Raw genomic sequence first — 24,036 nt, 5'->3', positions numbered from 1 at the left:
ACATCTTGCCTCTGGCCCAGGGTCATTGCACAAAAGCTGCTTCCTTTAACTGCCCAAAATCTTCCCTATTGTTTCAGTCTAATTCAGGGATTTGAGTACCATACTGTTCCTGTTTGAAACGCACTTCCAAAAACGCATATGGAGGTCTGTGTACCAGGGCTGGTGACAATAACAGTGCAATTGCATCCCTCATCTCTTCTGGGAAATGTAATCATCGTAATCATCCCTCTAACAGAATGGCAAAACTGTAATTAGCACTTCAGGGCTCTGTATTTGGGACCTCATAACCCTTTAGCAGAATCTTCTCCTATGAAGGATTGGGAAGGACAAAGTCATAAGCATTTCTGTAGCAAAAACTCCTCTCTTGGGGCAGCATAACCAAGGACAACACATCAAAAACATCTCCACAACTCCTGAAAGGCAGCCAGTCACAAACAACATCTGGCATACTTGAGTAAATGCAGATCATCTCAACTACTGCTAATCTCAGTGCAGGCACATTTCCAGATCCTAGCCAAAAATCCCCTGACACCTAACTCTTCATTAAGCATATCCTGTAAGACAAAGGGGTCTGTACTCACTCTGTCTGGAAAAGTTGTACTCGTTTTAATTTGCATTTGCAAATAAAATTGAAATGTTATGCTTATAACGTATAGTACCTAATCCACACCACCTTTTCCTACAGACACATGCTGTGTAAATGGGGGATTGAACAGTTTTTGGCTTTCTGGTTCAGCTTACCAAAAGGAAAATGAGACTCTTGGCACAAAATAAGTATCCCCACAGAAGGCTAGTAACACAGCTTTCTCCAGTAAGGCTCGCACCTTCAGACAATCCTTGAAAGAGTCAGAAGTCCTCTGCAATCATCAGTGTCTTACAACAGGATATCGCAGTACATATAACTAGAAGCAGCTGTACCTACTCCTTCAAACAGAACTCCATTCTCACATACAGTGAACCCAAACATCGTTTCACTGCTCTTGTGTACTCCATGATTCAGAGAATCTCTGAAGGTCAATGACAGATCTCTGGAGATTCCCTAGTCTAACCCTCTTGCTCATTGTAGGCTGAATTTCCTGGCACTGCCACTCTGCCAAGCAGTATTTACCCTCTGGAAGCAAGGCATTCCCAAAGGAGCATGCTCCATACAAACCAAACAGCTGCTGCTTTTCCTCCCCTCGAGGTTCCTTGTTTCTTAGTTTGCTATACCACCTCTGCTGCTTTCATTTTGTCCCTTCTGCCTGTCTTAAAGATATTTTTTTTTGCACCCAGCTGTCAGAGCAGGATGCAGCCAGCCTAATTTCAGGCATCTAAAGGTATCCACAATAGAAAGGTACTCTTCCCAAGTTCCTCATATAATCAGTGATAAATACACTGGCAACTCCATATAGGATTTAAAGCACCTAAGTTCAGCTCCCTCCAGATGATGAATCAGAGCAAAATCTTCTCTAACTACATAGGATGGTTAGTTTCCCAAGTCAGATGACCAAAGAATTACAGAGTGAGTACCCCCTACAGTGCAAGTAGCTGTGGATTCTCATTTCCAACTGACTCATATTCCCTATCAATTAACACATTCCCACTTAGCAGATTGAGATGAACTGCAGGTTAAGGTGCAAAAAACATAAAGGGAAGACAAGAACAAAAAGGACTAAGCAAAAGCAAGCTTTAAAATGATAATTGCACTATTTTGACTCTTCAGTTGCACCTTTATTCTGCAGTATTTAAGAGCAATTTTCAACATCTTCTGTGCTTGGACATGAAGAGGCAGCACTCACTGTATAAAAACACTGATATACATACATTTTAATACAAGTTTATTTTAGAAATTAAACTGGTTTTAGAGATTGTGTATAAGCCTCAAGACTACTCTGGTCTCTGCAATCAAACAAAGGTTTCTCCTAAAATGATTATTCATTTTATTCTGATGCAAGTTCATTCCTTCTGCCCTTCAGTCTCTAAAGCTTTGTATTCTTAATGCCCTAACCAAAAAACCTCATTGTACCTGTTCGCAGCTGACAACACAGAAGTTTCTGTGCCCACAGAGTACCTTTGCCTCTAAATGGAAGAAGCAAGTGAACAGAGGCATTGAACAAGCAGGGTGTTACGAGCAGACAGTCAGATTAACGTTCTTCCATTCCAGCACACAACATACCCTGACACTTTCTCGCTGCCTATGCTTTCTATATGTGACAGAGCTGATACCAAAACACGGATGAGTAACCACATGGATCTTCACCATGAAATTTGACAATTTGGATGAGAGGAAAAGGCTAAGTGGAAACAACATACACAGCCTTTTCTTTTATATAAATGTATGATAAGGCTACAGCATGAGAAAGGAGCTGCTGGACAGTCAATTAAGGCACAGAGTTGGGAAGAACAAGTTCACTGGTGTCTTGCAAAACAGAAAGAAAGGACTGATGTACAATAAAGATAAACCCGTAAGGTCTAAACATAGCATCTACGGATCAGCTAAACATCCCCTGTGTAGCCACAAAAAGTTACATAATACTAGCTGGTTTCTAAGTTTGTTTTTCTTTAGTAATAAACTCATTCCTACATTCTGGGAGAGGGATTTCATTTGAAGAATATTTACCACAAAGTTCATTTTCTGACCACAGTCATGAAGTGGTAAGACACTGCAGCCAGAGCTGCAGAATCTATAAAGGAGAAGTCAGTGCTGGATCTAATACTAAGATATCGTTCACTCACAGACATTCATCACTGGCTTTTTATGCTAGCTTGCTCCTGCCTTTTTATCTAAGACAACTCCATGAATTTGGCTGAGCATCCTGATCTTCTACTCCTTTTCGCAACAGACAGATCTGTAGAGCAACACAGTCAATGAACAATAGCATTCTGCTTCTGTTACAAGTCTGTTGGGTACTACTGCTCAATACGAAAAGATGCGAGCCTTTGAGAGTCACCTCATTCTCTGAGGTCTCTCTATAGCCTTGTCACCGGCCAATAAACATAAGAAGCTTAAAGCATACCCTCAGCTGTTATTTTTTTTTATTGGAAACCTGTAGATATCTATCACCTTCATGACAGATTAGAGAACTGTTTACATTTTTTTGAGGAAATACAGCCTCTCGCCCAGAAATATAAAGAAGAGAGGCTGTAGCATTGAACTGCAGCAGGGAGTGAAAAGTTTGCCTTTGAGGAACTGAGCAACATCCTTCCCAGAGAAAGTGGAGTACACACCTGCTAACAGTGAGAAAAACAGGGGTACAGAAACAAGAAGGAAGTATTTTCCAATCAACTCTTGATGACCTTTTGGAGTTGAGCCATCTATTTCTGTTCTACCTTTTACAGTTCTGGATTGCTGCAAGCACATTTGAAAGGTGAGGGCATCTCAGAACAGAATTCACAGCTCACTATGACACTGGAAGTGACAGAACACAGTTAGGTCAAGAAAACTTAGCTATGGGAGGCATTCACACCTGTGATGCCAGAGGAACTGGAGAATCTAACTGCAGCACTGTTCCCAAGGCAACCAAAGCAGCCTCTTATCACGATCACTTTCACCATTAGAGCATAAGCGAAAGGTTACTGGGTGAATTCTAGTAGCAGCAGCAATAAATACTCTTTCTAACAGTCTGTGTCAGAGGCTCATCAACATCCATTTTAACTCATGGTGAGTTAGAGTCATTCACTTGTATTTGAACAAGTGAGCTCTTAACACAGCTAGAGTGCTAACAGATTGGGAATGTGTAGCAGGAGACATCATTAGGTCACTGCCTTAATTCTTATTAGGAAGATTATCATGACCTCATACAAATCTTCCTTGCACAGAGAAAAGACAATATTTACACATCATCTTAGCCAATTTTTATCTAAACAAAACTTCAAATGCTCTAGCTATTGTGCCTCAATAGTTTCTGGCAGAAGTACAGAAACCAGAAGCTGAGCTTCTGCATCGCTTGAAGACACACAACCTGGAATTCTCCCAGGGATACTAACTTTGAACAATGGGACAGTTTATGTGATTTTGCAAAAATATCATTTGGGTACTATACATGTAGTCCAACAACCAAAATCAAAGGCAGGCTGTCAACATTACAATACTAGTAAGCTTAAGATGATCAATTTCACCTATAGCTTCAGCCCTATTCCACTGCAGGAGATTTGCTTTGTTGGCACCTAAACAGAGAGATCCAAAACTGCACCTTTAGCACTCTTGTAGCAAGTCAGTATACTGAACAGGGATAAGTTATGGAAAAATCTGTAATACCAAGCTTATTTTTTGCAAACGTGTGTTTAGTCTCTGGTCTGAATCTATTACCCTAAAATAGCAAGGAAAACACTCAAAAACCTGTAAATGTAGGCTGTCATTCAGGGCTATTCAACCCTTAAGTTATTCTGAGTGTGGATTTCCCCACGAGATGGAGAACTTTGAGCAACTGTGCTGAATTGCATTTCAGTAGATAAAGTCTGGTCGCAAAGTCAGAACACACAAACACAGTCTGTATCCACACACTGAAAAAATCTTTTGACATGCACATAACTGAAAGTTGTCTATTAAACCAAAACAAGGTGAGAAAGAAGCATTTCCAGTAAAATTTCATATGAAGATCTCCTGCTGATTAACGGGAACATCAGCAAACCGGCATCTGTGTCAATTTTTAAGGTCCCCTGCAAAGTTTCTTGGCAAACACTGACTTTCTTCCTCTGAATTTGCACTAAACTGAAACTGATGCCTTCTTTATTTCACTGTACCACCTGCATGCCTTCGTCCATCCTGAAGTAGTCAAATAATTACTATAAAGCCTAAAGGAAAAGCTCACACAGGCAAAAGAGGCTAGAAGTAGTTCAGTAGGAATGAAGGGGACTTTTATTTAAATATAAATACTTATATTTACTCATTTTTAATAACATATTAGGATCTACATTTGACTACAATTAGATGCCAAAAACACATTCATGACTTGGTTCTCAACCTAATTACTGTCCTGCTCACAGTGTGACTAAGGATGAAGAAATCTGCAAACAAAATATCGGACAGAAGTCCTCAGTCTCAAGGAAAAATATGAAATAAAATAAAAAAAGAAAAGAAAAAAAACAGTAGGAGGTGGTAAACAACACTGAGTTGTGTCTTCCTTGATCCAGAGGCAGGCATGTTATGCTGCTGAACTCTGCCACAGCACTAACTCCCATTAAGAAATGTGTAACCTCATCCTGCAGAAGAGCTCTTTGGTCTCTCCTGGGAGGCACAAGTGCCTATCAGAACAAAAAGAAAAAACACACTCTGCTGGTTAGACCAGAAGACAAACAATCCCAAGACACTGAAGTCCATCGCATGAAATAGGTCAGCCCTACTGAATACAAAGCCAAAATGTATTTATTGCTTTCACTGACTCTTAAAAAAAAAAAAACACCAACTAGTTTTCAGTGTATGGATGTCTCCTTGGAGACCATAACTCCATCATCTATGTCAGTTCAATAAGGAGAGAAGAGTCCAAAGGGCAGCTTACAGCCCACACTACCAAACGTATCAGAATTGCTACCAAATGAACTCCCAGATTTCTGATAAGTCTTGAAATAAAATGAGAATGTGGAAGACTGAAAATTTGCTAGTGTTATACCAGTATTTTAAAAGGTTGAAATAGGATGAGACATGTCAGTCTTGTCAGCCTGACATCGATTCCAGACAAAATAATGAAAAAGCTGATATAAGACTCAGTTAATAAAGGATTAAAGGAGGACAGTGTAATTACTGCCAATCAACATAGACTTTACAGGAAAATATAACTTGTCAAACTACCAACACTTCTTGGTGTGATTACAAGTTTGAATGCTACAGGTAACAATGTTGATGTAATAAATTTCCATACAGTGTTTTACTTGGTGCCACAAAACACAGTGATACAGTGTATCATATCTGCTAACATAAGGATCTACGCTGCACCAGCAGATGACTGGGAAGAAATGGTGCTACAGGGAATTGTTTTTGTTCCAATGCTATATGCAGATTAGGCTGCCGACATGAGATATCTGTCATGTTGACTAGTATCCTTTAATTCCCCCCACCCTGAGCTCCCATCTGCTTTACCCATCTGTTGTCCCTTCCTACCTTCACCTGGAAATGTTTTGGAGTGGGGACTGCTGCATGCCCTGAGAAGTACAAGGGTATCTAACCCTGACCAAAGCCCTGCCTACATCATCTGTAAGACCTCCCATACCAACAATGCCATGCTGTCAAATCCACAGTGGTGTTGTGCTAGCTCATCCGCTTAGATAACTCATTATTTCAGGGAGTTCGTTAAAGATTGCATTTATTCACAAGACACCCTCCCCTAGCATGGAACTGCTGGATCCAAGTTGAAGGAGGGAAGATTTAGGTTGGATGTTAGGGGGAAGTTCTTCACAAGGAGAGTGGTTAGGCCCTGGAACGGGCTGCCCAGGGAGGTTGTGGATGCCCCGTCCTTGGACGTGTTCAAGGCCAGGTTGGATGGGGTCCTGGGCAACCTGATCTGAATGTGTACGTTTGGTGGCCCTGCTAGGCAGGGGGGTTGGAACTACATGATCCTTGAGGTCCCTTCCAACCCGGTGATTCTGTGATTCTGTGATTCTGCTGTCTTTAGGAGTTGCAGGAGAATAACATTAAATAACGGAAAGTTGTTCATATAAAGCAGAAATCTGAAAGTGAATGTAGAAAGAACCTGACAGCAAGAAATTTGACTCTAAGAAATTTAGTCAGTACAACACAAAAAACATAAACCCTTATGATCTGACTTTTATTTTTTCTCCTCATACAGCAATAAATGGGACAGGGGACAGAAGAAGAGTAACCAAGATCTCCCATGAACACACAGCCACAGAAGTCTATTGTCAGCTCTTACGCAAGCTGTCAGTATTTGTTTTCCGGCATTTTTCCTCAATTTCTGCAGAGGATGCATAAGAAATACTTTTGGCATTCATGGATTTAAAAAAAAAAAATAAATCAGAAGTAATAGTCTGGATGCACCATAGGATAAGTAGTTTAAAGCACTGAAGTTTTGGTTAGCCTGATTTAAGTGGAAGATGATTGATTTTTCTTCAGAGCTTGGCAACCTCACCTGTGATTGCCAGGCCAGCGTTAAAGTATTCATAAGTTTTTTCACTATGGTAGTGAAGAAAGAACTACTGCTTTGGCAAAGGTTAACTAGAAAAGAAGGCATACTGTCTGCAGTGCAACTTTCAACAGCCCCAAAATAAAGTATCAAAAATGCCAATGCTGCAACTAACCTAATGACCACAAGAAATTCTCAATTCCACAACTGCCACCTCGTTTTCTAGTTCTCATCCTTCACACCTCCACCTAATATTTACATCTTCAACTTTCCTGGCTTCTGTAACACATTAACATGTTGTTGAACGCAAGTGTAAAACATTTTGAAAGCTGAAAGTGTAGGTACAGACCAAAATAAACAGAATGCCGAAATAAAGTATGACAAGGAATTGCTGCATCAGAGAATTACTTTTATATTTCAGTCAGTGAAAGTCTTCACTTGGAATCCCAGCCATTTCCAGTGAGAGATACCATAACACTGCAGCAGCCAATAAACCTTTCCTGAAGTATATTCTGCACAATACCATACAGAAAAGATTGGCCTTGTAATCACAGAGCTTCCAGCAAACAACTTCCATCTTCTTTTGTTAATCTTGGCATGCATGCTGCAAATAGCAAGTGTGCATTTTTGGGCTCAAATTCCCTAAAATGTGCAAGGAGAAGCAGCCAGGCTGCTTCCCAGTCACTAAGGAATAGGCAGACTATGAGGAGGGCTGGAAGAGGGTTGAAGACAGGTGTCCCCTGCAAAGCTGGGCTACAGAAAATCTCTGCAGTGTTGCCTGGCAGCAAGTAATTATCTGCCAGTGTGCTGTTTCCATGTGCCAACAACCGAAGCCCACACAGGCAGCAAGCATGGGAAAGTACATGCGTCAGCTAAAGCTTCAGGCTAATTCAACTGCTTCCTAATAAAAAATAGCGGAGGTGCTTTGAAACCTAATCTATTCCAACAAGGTTTATGAACCATACATTCACTCAGACAAAAACAACCACAGACAAAAATCCAGGAGATGTTTCTTGCACTTAGGAGCCAGAAATCAAAGACAAGACCCTTGTCCTACAAAACGAGCCATGCAAAAACCACAGCTCCACACGTGAACAGTTGGGAAGTCTCCAGTGTAAGCACAACATGGTTTAGGCATAACTGATCATAGCTTAGGATAAGCTAAAGGTCTCTCAAGAGTCTGTGTGACCCTTACAGCACTCCTTTCAGTGATGAAACTGCCTTCAAACAGGAAAAAAGCACATGCTGGCCTATCTGTCCATACCTTGTCTGTCGTCCTCCCTCAAGCTCCAAGATGCCTTCCCTGCACTTGAGTTAATTACAGAGCAACTCACAATCAGCCAAAAAAGCACCCCAAAGACTTATGCCATCCAGAACCATTTCATTAATGAGCTGCAGGAGTGCGTCGACTCTTCTTCCCTTCCACATCCCCTCCTGCCTCTGCATGCCCTTTAAGGCTCCCAAATGCCTGTGCACCATGTGGTGGCAGCCTAGCTTTTTAATGCACACTTATTAAGATCCTAATTGAATCCTGCATTGTCTTGTGTGCATCTTGCCAGCCAGAACACGAACAAGGCACCCTATAATTCAATTAGAAGGACCTGCAGCAAACTGATCATTAGTCTGTCAGGTTGTTAAGACATCTAGAAATAGGGAAGGAAGCTAAACAAAGAGAATTGTTAACAGCACCCCTCCCCAAATCATGCTGACAATCCCATACACATCTACAAAGAATGGAAGCTGCAATGCTCAAGAACTTGAATGATAGTTTATCATCATGCCCTACAGTCCTCTCTGTTGTTTCAGGGGGACTTTAAACATCAACAGTTGGAATTAGCCTTTTTCTGGTGGGTCTTCTGCACAGATTCATGAGAAAAAATAACAATAACATACACAACAACTTCAAACAAGGAAATCTCATTACCTGCCAAAACCCTATTGACAGAAGAATGAGTGGCCAAGCCAGGCTGTCCCCTTTCATGGAAAATTCCAGCATAAGGCAAGTACTCTGGCAGCAAGAAGCGTCTGAAAAACAGAGACTGTGAATGTACCTGAAGACACATCTCAGTATGTTACAGCAATTGCTTTGAGGAAACATGACTAAATCTCAGCACATTATAGCAGAAGGAAGACTGGACTCCTCTGCTTATCAAGCCATTTCACTGCTTGAAGTGAACGGCAAGTTACAGATTAGACCTTCCTCTAATCAATGTGGCTTTGAAGTCACCATCAAGCAAATCCCACAATAGCTTCCTAATCTTAAACCAGCAAGTCTCACTAGGAATTTCCCATCAGATTCTTTTCTCCTCCTATTATGTCCAAACATGCAGGTAAGAAATGCTAAGATCACTGATGATGCTAATATGCCATCTCAGGTGTTCCAGAAATTGCCAGCCAAGAAAACAGCAGCCCTCAAAAAGAAAGAAAATCAATCTGAAAGTATCACAGAGTTGTACTGCAACTAGCTCCTCTAGGATTTTCACACCCTTCTATTCTTATAAGTAGAGGCCTTACCTTGGGACAAAGCGCCCCAGCGACGGCGCAGACATGCGGGCGTTACGGGGAGCTCGGTGCCTGGATCGATCTCCGTTGTCCCTTCAGCAAAAGAAAAAAATTGCACATTGAAAATACAGTGTAATAAAGTATTCTCCATGAATGGGAAAAAAAAAAAAAAGCAAGGTCAACTAGTCATTTTGAGGACACTACTGAGCTTTAATGGTTCTCTTGCATAAGTCCTATGCTTCTTGTGTTCCAAATTCATACAGTTCATTATACCAGAAATATCTGATAGCTTTGCATATAGATTGCCTAATACACAGTTTAATACAGTTTCCTCATTGTTTGTCAGTGTCTCAAAAGCATCAACAAAATCACAGTCAATTAATTAAAGTCAGTATCCAAATAAATGAATCTGAAACCTTATGATTTGGACCATGAGAACAAAAGCAAGCACACCACAGTCCTGAAGAAAATGTTCTGCTAGCCAAGGACATTTGTAACATTTCACCTGTTCATTTCCAGAAGTTCTGGCTAAGAAACATCATCTGCAGACTCCTTCTGAGCTCTCTCCCTTCAAAGTCCATTTAAGTGCCATCACAACTTAAAATAAATCTCACTTTTCACAAGCTTTTCCTTTGAAGTCAGAAACGTTAAGTGGTATCAGACAAAACCATACCTCTTCAAAAACGTCTCATTCTGTTTCACAGTAAGTGACTATGCCTTGAAGAATGAGGTGAAAGGGTTTAGAATCTTTTGTCCTACAGTAGGTACAGGAAAGCCTTCTTCCCCATAACAGTGCAAGACAAAAAAGGCTGCCAGAGCAGCTGTGTGGAATTGCCATCCTTGGAAGTCCCAAGCCAGAGCTAGATAAAGTCATGGCTGATTTTGGTAAAAGCAACCCCACATCAAGCAGGAGCCAAGACTGAAGGACCTCCAGCAAACAAAATTCCTGACACTGCATTCATAGAGTCAGAGTGCCTGACAAAATGACACTCCATCAACTGAACTGAGTTCTGAAACAGATCTCCACAATGCTAAATGCTTTCAGTTCAGAAATTTACTCTCTGCATGACTTTGCACGAGCAGTACGTTCTCCTTGGATTCCAGACCCCCATCAGTCTGCAGTTCTAACTGCCCTCCTCCCAGGCAGTTGTGGGGAGAATATTACTTAAAAACGCCTAGAATGGCCAGAAAACTAAATATTCCTTATGTAACACACTCACCGTGCATTCCTAACCCACTCCAGCAAGTTGTGCATGTGGCTGGGATTGTTTTCTTCTTTTTTTATTTTGCTTTTTTAAAGTCAGTGAGCAAGAAATGTGGGCTGAGAAGAAAGTCCATTGCATGGCTGTTTCCCACACACTTGAGGAACCAAGAACACAAGAGCAGAGGTTGTTCTGCAAAGTTCATTAGCATTTCAAGTTATTTCACCAAAATAAAATCTATATGAAAGCTCAACACATCCATTTCTCCTCCTGCTGCAGAAGCAGCATTTGCTGTTCGCAGCCAAAGCCACACCTCTCCCTGAGGTTTCTGTGAAACCAACAGGGGATCCTGAAATCAGCAAAATAAAAGATGCTGCTGGTCTTTTATCAGAAGCCTCCACTCTATTAGGAAGCAGATCAATAACAGAAGAAAATACTGAGAAGTCTGAGTGCCGACATATCAACTTTTCCTGCTAAAGAGAAAAGGCAAAAAGGGGACAGCAAACATCCTGCTCCAGATCCTGCCACACACAGTAAGAGCTGGTGAAAGTCAGACAAGAAATACAGAGATTTTTCTTTTTCTAAAGAGTTCAGGTATAATTTTTGAAACTACGCTGACATGCAGTCCTGGGAGAACAAAAGCCAAATGGTTTCTATGTACTTGTTTTGGACATGTACTAGAATCACAAGATGCTCTTGTAGCAGATAAATAAATACAAGAGGAACAACAGGATTGCACCCTGTAGAACTACCCAAATAAAAAGAATCTCTGCAACAGGCTCTGCAAAAGGAATGAGGAATTAGCCCTTGCAAGCAAATTTAAAAAGGTGAAGGTGCAAAGTTTCCCACAGCAGAAATCAAGAGTCCTTAAGCAACTACCTCTGGTATTTTAAAACAATACTAACCAAGGTTCCATAGAAACAATTTAGGACACATGCTGTCTGATGAACTGGAGTGGAAGATGGGAGAACCTGAATGGGGGAAATCTTCTACTGTCTCTGTTTACAATACAAAAAGTCAGAAAGGTAAAAAACAGACTATACTTTCTTCAGTTTTCATCACAACAGACAGCCTCTAGAGATTCAGAATAAAGCAATCTACTTTTAAGATTCCTTTGAAAATTAAAATAAATAAATAAAATTTAACCCCCCACCGTTCCAACTACTGCTACCCTGTAACTTATGCAACAGGATTTGGAATAAGAGACTATCCTGTGAGAATGCTAAAATTTCCAAATACCAGAATGGAAGAGTAAGATACATTCACTTGGCTGTTTGTGTGAAAAGGGAATATTACCAAACATCACTCTGAATCACTAATTTACAGTCATTTATGTCTAAACTCCTATGCTCAACGTCATAAAAGAGTTTCTGAGCATCTAGTGCTGTAAAGCTAGAACAGCTGATATTACCCTGGTGCCAGCTGAAGATTATTTCTGCACCTTCTAAAAAGGAAAATATAAAGCTCTACAGATCAGTAAAGATGGGTGGCACTTTGTGTTATTTCTGTATTACACACTGCCTGCTGACAGAGGGAGGAGAGCAGATGTTAGATTGACTGCAGTGCCAGCGTGAAGTGCTTCTGCAAGAAACTAAAAGCTTCCTACAAAGTTCTCTAAAGTAGGAGTGAAAACCACATGTTCCACTTCCTACCTAATGTCAACTACCTGTAGAATCATTCAGCTAATTATTTGCAGTGGATAGTTTAATTAACATAACCCGAAAGGATAAATCCCTCAGTATATTTGTACTCATAAGCTTCCTCTGTAAAACGACCCAACAGCTTCCTTGCAAAAATAAATGAAACCAATTTGTCATTGGCAAGTGCTGTAACAGAGTTGTAAGTCTCTTGGAATATCCTCTGCTGTCAGTGCACCAGCAAAAGCAAATGGCACAGGGAAACTTCTGAAGAAGAAACAAAACCAGACTAGTTTGTCTGAGGAAAACTGCAAAAACCTAGAAATGGTCAACAAACTTAAAGGGTCTGGTCCAGAATTCAGCTTACAGATAACTTGCTTAGATCCCAGCATGGAATAATTCAGAACAGCAACATAGTGAGTAAGAGTTGGTAGGAGAAAAATAGCATTAACACAGAAAGGAACAGGAAGAAAAAGCAACGTTCCCATACATTCAAGAAGGCTTGCAAAGCTCATGGAGCGGAAGGATTAAAGTTTATATAAACTTGATTTCTTCTTGGTACTTTTTTTGCCCATTGACTGAAATATGCAGAATGGAGTGGAAATGAGGGCTGTGAAAACATACATGGGTGCTAAAGTATGCATTCCAGAGCTTGGAGAATAAAGGCTTCCTTTCTCACAGGCTACTGCATTAATAACTGAAATTGTACAGAAGATAGTCAAGATTATCAGAAAAGGGGAGAAAAAAAAAAAAAAAGGTTTTGCTTTTCAATCTTGGCAACAGTAATCTTTAATATTTAGAAATTGTTGTATTAGGAAGTGAAATTAAACACACGGCATGGAATTTCTAATGCAATCTGCCAGTCCCATTATAGTCAACATTAAAACTCCAACTGCCTACACTGCCAACAGAATTAGGTCAACAAGGACCATGTAAAAAAGCCATTTAATTATCAGAACCAGTACCAGTAAAGTCACACAAGCACGAAAGGATCAAATTATGCCAGACCAAGCCAATTGTTCCATATTTTTGGCATTCTATAGCGCTTCATCTGAGCAAATTTAAAATGCTAAATCAATTTCTATTGCAGAGGTTTCTGCACTTCATTCTGATGCTATATAACTGGTGAAGTGGCATCTTCAAATATCTTGAAGGGTTGGCACTGGATTCAGTTACACCATCAATAAATACAATACAAAGAAAAGCTCTGTCAGAACTTCAAACACGAGGCTAGCAGTTGTCTAAGACTGCAGCAGGTTACTTCAGAGGAATCGGCAAAAGGGCAGGAGTAGCACAAAGATCATACCAAGAGCTCTGAAGAGGTTACCAAAAAGTACTGTGGCTTTGGAGGTTGGCCAAAACTGACCCAGGTCCTTTAGAGAGTACGCTTGCAATGTCAATAAAATGGCCGTGAAGAAGAAACAGAACCTGTATTGTTCACAGGATTCTCTGAGGATCCTGTATTGTTCACAGGATTCTCTGAGGATCTGGATGGAAACAGATGACTTATAACTGCGAAGGGCATACCCACAAGAGCTGCATAGGACATGATCAGGCACATTATGTTTCATCAAAGGTACAGAAGCACAAAGGAAAAGGAGTCGGGGGCACATTTTGTTTGCTAGTGATTCTAAGAACATGTCAACCACCATGTCAAGACATCAGAAAACGCTAGAACTTCAGCTTTTTTCTGCCTGATCTTGCAAGATCCTGAGCATCTCCTGCAAACTGAGAAAACTAGAAGCATTTCTAGGAAATAAGCCTCTCAAAATTGAGAGGTAAGCACAACATAAACAAAACCTTGATGATCTCAATATTTCAGTAAGACACATATCTTAGAAGATGAAAGTCACAATGCAAGTTGCTGTAACTTTGCGGAAGGACGCGGTAGCTGGAATAACATGTCCTGGATCAATAAGGTTGGCTGGTCTCTTAGAAGCTTACAGTTTCCACTCTAGGGATGCTATTTTACTCATAATTCTTAAGTCTTGAGAAATCTGTAAACTTAACCCAGAAAAAAGGTGCCATCTTACTTATGGCTGAGGACAACAGCATCTCACTTAAAAACAGGAACATGTTTAACAGAAAAGATTCAAGACAATATCTGAGTAGAGATTTTTCTCCATATGTAGGTACAAATAGGTAAGTATGACACACTGGGCATATTAAAAAAGGTAACAAATATCAACATTCGCAGACTTCAAAAGGATGAAAATGAATTTGATTTAAATGAATGTACAATCTCAAAGATTAAAAACAATATTTTCTACCTGTTTTTATAAGGTATGACCATTACCAATGTACTTAGAACAGAAGGATACAACAAGAACCAAGAAAAATTAAGCAAAAAGAGGCATACACCTCACTATAAGCTTTTCTTGGCACTAAATGTATTTGGACCATGGAACAGACTGTTAAACATAACAGCAGAAGTCCAACAAAATTGAAGAATAAAAACATGAAAGAACAGCACTGCTGCCCATCTAGAGAAAGTAAGAATAGAAGAAATTATTTACATAGCTACTTAATGTGGTAACTGATGAAGAAGTTAGGTAAGTCACTCAAGACATAGTGTCTTTCCATTTTCTAATGTTCTTCTGAAGGCTAAAATGTCAGTCAAAAGAGTTTTTTCAAGAAAAGTTTTCTCTGGTGTTCCCATGTATTTATCAACTAAAACTTAGTAACAGCAATGGTATTGTAGATTGCTGTGTTACTAATGGCTCTTCTGCCTAGAGGGAAACAAAACCTCCAGCCTTGATTGCCTTTTAGAGGGCCATTCTGAGGGAAATGTATTTACAAGATTAAAAATGGCACTTCAGAAGATGAAGTGTTTCAGACAAGCATCACATAAGAGAGGATTTGTCACCGGTCAAGAGAAATAGCAGCACTTTCCTGTTAAACACTGAGGATTAATTGCTTCAGAGAAACACTAATTTCAAATCACAACAAAGCCCTCTTATCCAGGAGCAGAGCAGGTTTCCAGTTGACTCTATTCTAATCACCTCACTATGTGCTGGAACTTTCTAACAGATAACACCTTATTCTAAAAGGTGTCATACCCACAGCTACATCAAATCCTTAGAAAATAGAAACCTGGACAGAGGTAAAGACTCCCTGCACCCCAGCCTAAAACTGACACTGGAGTATTGAGGAAACAACTGTGTTCAATGTTTTATTAAAAAAGAAAAAAGAAAAAAAGATCATCCAGCATTACAACTGCCTTTCTTTGGAGACCCTTTAACGGGGCATTTTCAAGCACTTGAACATGAATGTGGGTACTGAACGCACCACCAATAGTTTGTACAGCAAACACGTAACAGCTGCCCCACTGGACTTTAGTACTGGAATTAAGTGACAAAAACAAGCACTAGTTTTTTGTGGGTTTTTTTTTTTTTTTTTTTTTTTTTTTAGTAGAATACATTGACTATTACTATGCCACTCTTCCAAGAGAAATAGAAAGGAAAATATAATTGCACAACCAACACAACTGTCAGTTCTACGGGTTTGCAGAAAGCTAACCACAGCCTGCTCTGTATGGTCAGCAACAAAAATGCTTCCTTAATCACTCTCATCAACACCAGACATTGTTTACCAAGTGATCCTGTTTGAATTAAGAGTTTCAGAGTCAGAAAGCAAAGGCAAAAAGAAAACAATGAATATAACTTCAAGCAGCTTAAGTTGCAGAAAAACTCAGAAGGGTGAAGGATCTGGTCTTGACATGAAGACTGTTTCAAGAAGCCCAGGCAACACACAGTGTGGGAAATGATGAGAGCCTTTCTGGCAACTGTCACCTTCCAAGAGGCACTTGTTCCCTTACCACCATTACAAAGACACTCGCCTTGCTGGAATCTGACTTACTGGTTAAACAGCATTATGCTGGAGAGGTTAGCAATATCCTGCAGTGCACCTGCAAGGAAATAGTCATTGCCTGTCACTGCATCCAAGCAGCATTATTAGACATTAAGACCAAGATAAGGAGAATATAAAAGACTGTCACAAAAGATAAAGATAAAAAGAACAGGGAAAATGAAGCTGCAGGCTATTATGAACAGATCACAAGCCAAACTAAGACTCTCACTAATCCTTGAAAAGTGAAGTTCAAAGAGTAGTTTCAGTATCATTCCCATTCATCCAGGACTTGTTAGCATTCTTAGCCTGCAACTGTGTTTAAGATGATGAATATAATTAACATAAATTGCTGTGTATCTAGAAGCAACATCCTAGTGCTAACTGCGACAGAAACCTATGCCGGAGCGAAGAACAACAAATGTGACCATCAAGTTCCAGTCAGTTGGCACCAAAAACATAGATGAACAGGCTGTGGGAAGAAAACAACAACAAAGGCAGCTACATGCAACAAACAGTAAGGACAGGGAAAACAGCAGGTACACTGTGAACTGACTGCATTTCCACAGATCAGTGCTTTAACAGTTCTGCATCTCCAGCAAACAATATGTAGTCAAATTGAGAAGGCAAAAACTGGATTTTAAAACAAGTACAAAATTCCTTCACAAGTATAAGGAAAAAAATATTTCAGCAAATGGTAACCTCAAACCCTTCTCCACTCGTTCACTTTAACCATCCAAACATTTCTTTCCATTCAGGCACTAAGGAAACTACATGTTGATTTTCCATTGTGATATGCAACTCCTTTTCCACACCCAATTTTCACCATTCCCCTTGACAAGAAGTGAGAGAAGAGTCAAAAGCCTGAGCTATCCAAGTGACACTGAGTAATAACATTGCCATGGCCACTGCGCATCCCTTCAGGCTTTTCTCAGGTAATATTAATTTAGAACACAATTGCTTCCAGGCAGTTCTTAATATTGTCAGATACTAAGACATGTCAAACTTTCAAAAAATATATAAGATAAAATATTTTAAATTAAGAGATTCTGAAGGAAGAGTGATTGCCTGGATATCTTGCAGAAGTGTCTAATTAGCCATGAACTTTCCTTTTTATTACATAAAATTTAAACCAAAATGCTAGCTCCAAGCAGAACGCTGGCTATGACAAAACACTGACAAAACACCAAACCAAACATTTCACCTACAGAAAAGGGGAAAAACCTACCGTACCACTCTCTAAAATAAAATTACATTAAATAAAGTACAAGTGAGACGTACGACCCAATAAAGAGGCAATCAGCTGGCAGATTTCAATCATAAACTTTAAGGCAAGAGACTACTGGAAGAACTTGGATTTGCCAATTCTAGCTGTGACAGCATCAATAACGAAACTGAAAGTGGCAGAAAACAGACATAGTGGACATTTACACGCTTATGGAGGGACCTCTTCCAGATGCCCATCTGAGAAGTCTAGGTCCAGAAATGCCTGAAATGAAAGGATTTAAAGCTGAGAAAAAAAGCTAAATGGTTTTATCCAGAATCTAGTAAGTTTTCCACAGGTGATCCATCACTTCCGCTAAGCAAAAGACTGCTTCCACAAAAACAGAGTGCCCATTATGGTCTCAGTACAACAGTGCCTATGGTGCTCATATTCTCTGCCTGGGTGCTCTGAAATGTCTCAAAAGAAATAAAAAAGATAAATCACCAAAACAAGTTCTTTAGGTCTGGAAGGTGAAACCCTTCTTGTCTAGAGACAAGACAGGAAAGACCTTCCTATTCTGTGACAGTGGCACAACTGCATGCCCAACGCACATCCTTTTGAGAAGAATGAAAAAGGACAAAAGAAGAAAAAGCTGCAGATGTTAAAGAAGTGTTATCTCCAACATCCTTCATAACTACATTCTACCAGGCAACCTGCACTCAAAAGCAGGAATCAGCCACAGCCACACCTTTAGCCCCAGCTTGAAAGCCTTCACAGAACTGAAGGACTTTTGAGCAAGGCTTTCAGACAAGGAGGTACACTGTACTGTATATCTGATTTTCTGTCTGGCAGATAAAAGAACCTGTATTCTTTTCCATATCTTCAGTAGAAAAAAAAAAAGTTACATGGATGGGAAAAATAAACCTGCAGAAACAGCTTCACATAATGATTAGGGTGACAGATTTTGAATTACACATAAAAAATTAATATGCAATATCCAAGGAGTCCTTGGAAGCACAACCTCATATTTTAACCCCATATTTTACCCCAGAGTAAGAGACACCAGAAGAGACCCAGCCAAACTTATTGAAGAAGTGTACTTACTACATGTTCCAAAACAGAAGGCACTCAAAAAGACCTTGAAATTAGCAAGTTCAACATCTATGACTTGTCTACAAAGAATCTATTTCCACCAGTTAAAAAGAAATGATGTCATTCTCCACTCAGAGACTCTTACACCAGAATACAATAAACATTTTCATTTTAGCTTAGAACTCATAGAATGCTACCCTAAAATCCCACTCATATCAATTTATCTGTTAATAACCTAATATTACAGTCTGTATATACATTACAGTATGTATAAAATACTTACTTGCAGACATGACTAAGTTTACAGTTGTCAGTTGTATTTAATAAGCAGTGAGATGACAGCAGTGACAGGCTAAACACAGGTAGTGCATGCAGAGAGATAAAATCTTATTAGATCAAATAATGTAAGTATAGCTTGTGTCTCCCTCCTCCCTCTGCCCATAGCAGCTGGTACAATGAAAGGATATTACTAATACCTATGAAAAAAACCACTGTTTCACATACTTAGACCAACTCTACAGCTATCACTACCACAAACAAAATATATTTATGAATTAATTCAAATGAGATTCTGGAGAAATTGCAGGCATTCTGAAGAAAATGAAATCAAGATACTGATGTGCAGGGAAAGAAGATTTAGCTTAAATTTATGGGCCATATGCACACAAACAGCACAGAGGCCAAGGTTTCTGCATCCTGTACACTAGACCATCAGGTAAGCAAAGTTGAAAAGATGTAACAGTGAATCCTAGAGGAGGCTCCTCAGAAGTCCAAAGAAAATGAGAGCCAAAGATAACCTGTCTGGTAGGCACTCTGCACATCTACCAGACTTGTTCCTTACCCACAGCTTTACATGCAGTAAGACCAACTGGCGTTTAATGCTACCTCAAGACATCAAGAGTCAAGAAGAGAGACTGCATTAAAACCAATTACATTAATCAGTTAGAAAGATAAAGCATTGAGGAGAATTGCTATGGCTTTTACATTGAGAGCAGTTCATCGGATACCAATAGAAAAGCATGAGCTGAATCCAGAGACACAAATAAGCAATTCTCTGTAATGCATCAGATCAGGAGAAGCAGGGAAATCAGAGCAAGAAAGAAACATATGACTCTGCTCAGGCAAAGTAAAAAGCAGGGATACAGGAGTCAAAAGGAGAATAAAGAATGCACAACATTTAATTGTATAGTCACAGCAGAAATCAAATGAGTCAGGAGACAAGTTTCAGCTTAAAGGACCCTGCACAGCAGCTCCCTCTAATCAGCCAGGAGAAATAATGAAGCAGAGAAGGAAAAAGACAATGTCTTGAATGCACAGACAAGTATTCAGTATGAAACATTCAGCCAACAAATTCAGCCACTATACAGTAAGGAATGAGCACTTCTTGCTCAGTATGAAATGAAAGACAACCAATGAGCTTGGTTCACTGAAGAGTTCCCTGACTGGGTGCTTTCACCACATGAATATTATCTGCAGGGGAACACACCTCTCTGCGGGTATTTGCCTGACTCTGTGAATGGAGATTCTACCAGCTTTTCTTTTCCCCGCAGAACAAATTGCCTCCAATGAAGGGAATGGAGTAAAAGAAATAAAGGTCTGCACTTGGAAGTACCCGCCTTACAAAATTGGCTCAGCAGCCAGCACATTTCTGCTTTTCCAGGCCAGGGTACTGCTTGAAAAAGCCTATAGTCAGTGACTCTTCTGCATTACCTTACCCTCCTTCATTTTCATCTTATACAAAGCCACAGTGATGGGAGATACTCATTCACCCTATACTTCTGAATAATTGCTGGAGCACGAAACAACAGTTCCACAAAATAACACCCAGGAATGAAACAATCTTACCAGCATTCTTCATAAAGGACTTCACGCTGCCACAAAGGGCATGGAGCTTTAGCATCATGCCATCTCAAACATGTGCAACTGCAGCAAGCAAACAAGAAAACTCTGACAGTAACGAAGTTGACAGCAACCTCTGCTGGTAGGAACACCACAAAAGCCCAGATATGAGGGGCTCAAAGCTCCTCTCAAAGAAATGCATCTCCCTACCACACTGTCTGTATGGACTACTTTTGTAACCATGTTCACAATAATCCCATATCTTAAGCATAATATACAAAAAAGAGGAAAAAATAAATTAGTGAAAATACTTAAAATACCAAAGGAAAAGTCTCCTATTTAAAGGGAATGACCGAAGACAGATGAGAACAGTCATCCTCTTTTCTTCTAAAATTCATTTTCAATTAAATGCCTGAGCTTTTGGTTTCCATGCCATCCTAAACAGCCTATTACTCTATTCCCATCTAATTAGAAAGGATTTGCTATAAATTTGTTCTCTGGGATCACTTTGGGTATCACTAAAAGTCCAAAAGCAGATGTTGGAGAGCAGACTTAAAAGTCTGTCAGGAAAATTGTTCAGGAAGAAATACAGTGGCTCATAGAAGTGCAGTTCTAAGGTTAGGACGCAGGGCCATTCCTCATTTTGACATGAGAAACCATTTGCTCTCCTTACAGGAAATTAAGCCTTAACACAGATTCACAAGCAAAAGGTCTTCCAAAAAAATGCAATCCCAGAAACTTCAAGTAACCTGACAAAGTTGTATGGATACAACAAGTAAAAGTAATGGAACATGCTGGCTGTCTCCAATAGCCTCAGACTACAGAACTAATTTCTGCAAAGCCTCCTGGTTGTTCTCAGTTGTCTCAGTATTTGAAAACTCTAATATATTTTTGGCTCAACAATTTCACGACAAAACAAAATTCTCCTATCTTTTGTTCAACCAGTCCTTTAAATGTGGTTGAGGTAGAATCACTTGCCAAGTTTGCCTGAAGCCATTTTCATTTTTTTGTAACAGAAATGACAAGATCAATTTGTAGCAATTCATTTTCATTGAAGGACTGAATGAATGATCTAAACTTATCCTGTTCCAATAGGAGGCTTGAGATGTCTTTGCTTGGTAAGCAGCAGGAGGCCACAAAGTGGTCCTTTGCTGACAACATACTAGCAAAAGGGCAGGACAGCTTATGCACACTTACTCAAAATCTTCAAATTCCAGGTCATTTCCTTCTACAGATGGGCTTGGGTTCTCTGAAGTGGAAGAAGAGGAGGAGGAAGAGCGGAGACGGTTCTGTTGGTATCTCATGGATCGCTGCCGAATACTGTCCCTCCGAGAAAGATACTGAATCATCCTCTGAGCATAATATGCAGCAGGAGATAACCTGAGCAAGAGAGAGAGATACATACAAACATTTGTTACAGAAGTACAGAATGACAGCCAACCTTGCCCTTCCTTGGGAGCTCCAAGTTCCAGGACGGTAGCAGCACATCACAAAACAGGTTGGTTTTATTTTATCCACAAGTAAGACAGTGTAAGTAAGGAAAGTAAGTAAAACTAGTTTTCCCTTCATGCATTTTACACCTATATGATTCTCCTGCTGTGCAAATATAAGCACTATAGAATATCTGTAAACAAAAACTTCAACCGCAGCACAGAAATTCTTTTCTGAGAAGTCTTTGGAATCCATTCTTTCATTACCAGATCACACAACTAACCCCAGAAACCATCACTGGTAAGAAGCAAGACAGCTCCCAGACTGAATGCACAAAGCTAGCAATGTCAAACAGCACTAGTGTTCAAACAGGGAGTCAAGGTGATGCTGTCTTGAGGGTACTTCATAGGAACAGCACAAAACATCAAGCGTGGAAGAAAGTTAAACTGTTTTAAATGCTTTGTAAACCAATTGGTAAGGATTTCATATACTGACAGCTTCATCAAACCCCCTAAATGTTCTGAGAGTAGCACTGTGATTGAAAACCTGCACCCCATCTTCCTCTGTAATTAACTCTTAATCCATTCACAAGTATAATTTGGCCTTTGTTTGCATCAGCTGTTATGTACTAGTATTACCCAGGTCCTTAGTGCTAAATGAGTAAAATACACTGTTTTCCCACCCTACACACATCCACAATTTCTAGTGCATACTTTCTGTGGCACAGTTACTCAGTATTAAAGCCTAGAGACTTGAAGAATCATGGTATTCACCTTTGAGTTAGACTTGAACAAAGATTTAGGGAAAGGGACAAACAAAACAACCCTCAAAAACTGAGGACATTAACATGCTTATTCCTTTAACTTCTAGCTCTCCCATTCCATACATGTTTGATTTTCATTTTTTTCATCAATGCAAGTTAGCAGACTATTTTCATGACCCTGGTACGTGCTGATCTCCTTTTCTGTAAAGGCATTACAGGCAAAAGACCAATAATAGAGTGTACAGCCATACTTTTGTCTACAGATAAAAGTTTAAGCAGTTTTTAACAAAGAAAAAATAAAGCAAAAACTTAAGTAAACAGTAAATTCCAGAGAGTAATACAGAGATGAAAATACACTTTTCTGCAACCACATAAGAGGTGGACTTTCTGCTTTCTGTGAATGCTATCCATCTTCAGAACAGAGCTGCAATGTTAAGTCTTTTCAGAATAGATCTTGCTGTCAGCCAGAGAACTCTTAAGGTCATATTCACTCTCATTGTGACCACTAGAAAGGTTGACTGAGTTGTAGTTACAAAACATAACTCCATAATCATCCTTTGATAACATTATTGTTATATGGCTTAGACTTTCTTCCCTGTCAGCTCATCCCAACCCAAAGCAAGCTGTGCTGGTTCTATGGTGAAGTACTACAAGTAAGATGAATGAATACATTTACATCCACCAGCATGAGCAGCAAACAATCAGACCTGGTCTGACAAAGTGCTCAGCTACTATCCCTAAAGTCATGTTTCACTGGAAATCTATATTTAATAGCATTTTGAGAGATTGCTCCCTAAAGCAGCACAAAAAAAAAAAGTACTAATTCTCCAAGAGACTGATTGTTATTAATGTTGTTTTGGCTGCAGACAACCATCAAGGACAATCAATCTCCCATTCCTCCATACATTCAGGGCACATAAGCAAAAAAGAAGTTAATGAGAAATATGTGGAGAGTAAGAGATGCCTCTTCTCACTGTGAACTCCCCATACACTACCAGGCTACTATTTCTTCAGCATTGCTAGGCAGACTAGAGGCTATGGGGTGTGCTAAGGTTCTCAACAGCCAGCAAAAGTGGTAAGGAGAACCACGTACATGCACTTCCTTTTAGATGTTTCCTTCGTCTTTTACACACTGTTAGAGGAGTTAAAGCTGTTCGTGCTTTCATAACGTAAAAGATTTGGCTGTACATAGCATTTCTCTTTACTCTCTCAACTCCCTGAAGACTTACCAGGCCAAGTATAAAAAAAAAAAACAGAAATGCAGATATACACAAATGCACATATAAACAAAAAGCTGTTCTCTTCTTTGGCCTTTTGCATAATCCAACGTCTCTGCATATGCTAAGAAAATAAGTCTACAGCACAATATGTGCATATAGACATAAAAGGGAACACAGGCACAAGGTAATACAAGAAGATATGAACAGTGGTCTCAGCAATCCAGAAGTGTAATCATTTAAACCTT

At 39.7% G+C, this 24,036-nt stretch overlaps 1 protein-coding gene across 5 annotated transcripts in view; it reads right to left on the bottom strand.

The window, feature by feature from the left end:
• AMBRA1 (autophagy and beclin 1 regulator 1) overlaps positions 1–24,036 on the bottom strand; it is a 125,776-nt gene that overhangs the window by 65,323 nt on the left and 36,417 nt on the right. For all 5 annotated transcript variants that reach the window (XM_052694775.1, XM_052694778.1, XM_052694780.1 and 2 more), the window contains 3 exons: positions 21,575–21,757; positions 9,570–9,650; positions 8,980–9,080 (listed from right to left, as the gene is read on the bottom strand). In XM_052694775.1, coding sequence (XP_052550735.1) covers positions 8,980–9,080; positions 9,570–9,650; positions 21,575–21,757 — 365 coding nt within the window. The remainder of the gene's footprint in view (positions 1–8,979; positions 9,081–9,569; positions 9,651–21,574; positions 21,758–24,036) is intronic.

The sequence above is a fragment of the Tympanuchus pallidicinctus genome, unplaced genomic scaffold, assembly GCF_026119805.1.
Source record: "Tympanuchus pallidicinctus isolate F22 unplaced genomic scaffold, pur_lepc_1.0 scaffold3, whole genome shotgun sequence".
In the NCBI taxonomy this organism is placed as follows: Eukaryota; Metazoa; Chordata; class Aves; order Galliformes; family Phasianidae; genus Tympanuchus; species Tympanuchus pallidicinctus.
Note: the sequence above shows the minus strand (reverse complement) of the source record. Positions and strands in the feature narration are given on the sequence as shown.